This window comes from Branchiostoma floridae, chromosome 10 (assembly GCF_000003815.2).
Source record: "Branchiostoma floridae strain S238N-H82 chromosome 10, Bfl_VNyyK, whole genome shotgun sequence".
Classification (NCBI taxonomy): Eukaryota; Metazoa; Chordata; class Leptocardii; order Amphioxiformes; family Branchiostomatidae; genus Branchiostoma; species Branchiostoma floridae.
Window position 1 is genome coordinate 7242311 of NC_049988.1, and position 3266 is coordinate 7245576.

At 40.0% G+C, this 3266-nt stretch overlaps 1 protein-coding gene across 4 annotated transcripts in view; it reads left to right on the plus strand.

Annotated features, from left to right (window-relative positions):
• Positions 1-72: 72 nt before the first annotated feature.
• LOC118423854 (probable ATP-dependent RNA helicase DDX17) overlaps positions 73-3266 on the plus strand; it is a 6545-nt gene continuing 3351 nt past the window's right edge. For 2 of the 4 annotated variants that reach the window (XM_035832143.1, XM_035832142.1), the window contains exons 1-5: positions 73-101; positions 1574-1796; positions 2071-2167; positions 2344-2477; positions 2622-2687. In XM_035832143.1, the coding sequence (XP_035688036.1) occupies positions 88-101; positions 1574-1796; positions 2071-2167; positions 2344-2477; positions 2622-2687 (534 nt within the window). In that variant the 5' untranslated portion in view covers positions 73-87. The other 2 variants (XM_035832144.1, XM_035832145.1) reach the window with 2 other exon arrangements.

Sequence of the window (3266 nt, forward strand, 5' to 3'; positions counted from 1 at the left end):
TTTGTGGGAATTTTGTGGGAATTCTGAGGGAAAATGTTGAGAAATCGGGGGAAATCTTGAATCCTTTGTGAGGGATCGTATGACGCCATGGAGAAATCCAGGTGCGGCCGGTTCCTTTCCTGGTATGTCTGTGACGTCACCACATTTCTTAAAACCTGTCAAAAAAAGGACATTTTGGCATTTTCTGGTCACATTTACCTTATATTAACCAATGTAGGTCTTCTATTGTGTCATTATAGCCCGTAGTTTCAATATATTCGCCCTTTTTTAGGAAAATGTCTGAAAGGGTTGATCTTCGACTCGTTCGAGTTCGGACAAAGAACGCATCTCCTTCCAAGAATTCACTGTCTGTCCCAGGTTTCAAAAACTACTTGAAATAGATATTAAAGTTACTTGAGTATTAAACGGTTAACTCGTTTTATGGTAGGAGTGCCGTAGTACACTTGGCAAATTGTCTATAATATGTATTTAACACATTTGGTCCTTTGTCTTGTCCCAGAAATTGGGTTGACTTGACTTGTCTGGCAAATGTTTTATGGGCTTTGCTGAAAATATTTCATTTGCTTTTGCCTTGGTTTTATTTCATTGAGATGAAATGATGTTTGGTTGAAACAGTTCTGTATACAATGGAGATATAGTTGGTAACTTGAATTCACAAATATGCAGAGTTCATTGCACTCTGAATGTCTGAAGACTTGCCCTAGTTCTAACATAAGGCTGTCAATTTGCATAGTCATAGTGTTGTGCTATTTACATCTGAATATGGGTCAAGGCTGAAAATAGGGAGAAATACATCTTTGGTCATGTATTAAACGTGCAAAATTGCAAGTTGGCAAAATTTTTATGTGCAATTTGAAAAATTTACATGCAAATGGGCAGCGATTGCGACGAGGACCGCTAGCTTGAATTGGCGAATTTTGATTACATCTAGTGAAAGCTACCGGAGAAAGTTACCGGCAAAAACAAAAAAGGAAAAAGACAGGCGTACATATGCTGTTCTGTACAAGAGTAGGGTGTCTAATTCCTCAGTATTTTATACGGCCAGGTATTTTCAACATGGAAGTTCAGAATATTTTTACGTGCAAATCTCGAAAATTGTGTGCAAATTGCAAGTTAAGTATGTGTATTTCGAATAGTGACGTATTTTCAGATAGTGCACAGCTTTGGGGGGTAACCTTTCGACATGTCCTAAACTGAGGGACGAGTTGTCCTGGGCTAGGTGCCGAGTCGTCCTGATTGACTGGGGACGCGTTGTCCCAGGTGCCGAGTTGTCCTGATACCACCTTTCAGTTAGACTACCATTTTTTTAAATCATGCAACATCCTCTTTTGGTAATCCTTCAATTCCTTGGGATTTGCACACGTCAGACATCCAGGTGTTCATTTCAAGACATTCTTAAGGAGTTTTTGACACTAGTTCAAACCATGAAGTCTTATTCGTTTCAAAACCTTCTTTTAATTCTTGATGACCATCTGCTGCCTTTATCAGTACATGAAACAAATGCTGTTAACTTAGAGTAATTCTAGTTTGATCCATATTTTTATGTACTTCTATTGTCTCTTTTGATACCCAGATATGGAGGTGGTGGTAGTGGTTACGGTGGACGCGGGGGTGACCGTGGTGGCCGCGGGGGTTACGGATCCGGCGGTGGCGGCGGATTTGGGGGTTCCAGAAATGGATGGAAGGACTCCCAGCCAGGAGAGAGGCTCCGCAAACCCAAGTGGGACCTTTCCAAACTGGTGCCCTTCGAGAGGAACTTCTACCAGGAACATCCCAACATTACCAACAGTCCCATGGTAAGTCTGCCCTGAAAGTAATGTTTCTGCTATCTTTGAATGTATGCCTACAATCATCTTCTTCCCTATGTGCAGACAATTAGAAAGGTTTACTTATCTTGGCATGTGATTGTTATGCAAATCTACTTAATTACTGCTTCAGTGTACTGTGTTAATTAGCTCCCTATCATATTAATGAAGACTATACAGTGGTGTGTGAACTCTAACTGGTAGGATTGTCTGTCATATTATCATTTGTTCTTGAAACATGAAGTTTTGTCATTTTTCCCATCAGGCACAAGTTGAGCAGTACCGCGCTGAAAGAGAGGTCACAGTCCAAGGTCGCAACGTCCCCAAACCTGTCATTGAGTTCCACTATGCCTCCTTTCCAGGTAAAGTTTCATTTCTCTGGTAGTGTTAGAATAAAAAAAGACCCTCTTTAGACTTTTCTTTAAAAAAAAAGTGGACAACTAGCTACATTAATGATTAAGTAACATTGATGAAATTTCATGAATTTTGTCCATATTTTGTTAAAATGTTTTCTGTTCTTGTTTCTCTTGTTGCACAGACTATGTGATGGAGGAGATCAGGAATGCTCAGTTTGAGAAGCCGACGCCCATCCAGGCCCAAGGATGGCCAGTCGCTCTGCAGGGTCGCGATATCGTGGGCATCGCACAGACAGGCTCAGGGAAAACTCTCGCTGTACGTTAACTTCATTCTTCCTCTCAAAAGATTCTTACAGTCATCATGTTCTAAGGAAAGATCTGAACCATTTTGCTAAGATATAAGAGGAATAGACCTTTAGAGCCTGTCTGTTAAGTAATTTGGCCTTTTTTTCTTTTTCAGTATATGTTGCCAGCCATTGTTCACATCAACCACCAACCCTACCTGGAACGTGGGGATGGGCCAATCGTGAGTAGTGTTACTTCTTTCTGAATCATCTGTCTACCAACCAAAAGTGTAAATTGCTGATGTGATGTATCTTTTAATGTAATGTTGTTTGCAGCATTGATGCAGAGGTCTAAGATGTAGCTATTTTTGTGTGAAATGGACTCTTTTGTCAGTCTTATTTTTTTATATATTAGTCATTCTTGATGGTGAGGATATTAGTCATTCAAATGACTTAACTTTAAAGATGTTAAGTCATGTTGTGTTGATTTGTGTTTATTATACACTGTGTGGTGTAAAGGAAACCATGTTTTGTGCATATGACCAGGTAACAATTAGCTGGAATTTTACCATCCAACAATACAATTTGGAAAGTGCAAAGAATGCACAAATCAAAACACATTTTGCAAGTAAATGTAAGGAAAAAAGCCTACATGCTATACCCGATGTTATGGTGGATTATAGCTATGTTAAATCTGTAAACCCAGATTATAGCTGTCTTTAATCTGTGACCCAGATTATAGCTGTGTTAATCTGTGTTGCCCAGTGTGTTGTGCTCTGCCCGACACGCGAGCTGGCTCAACAGGTCCAGGAGGTCGCCGT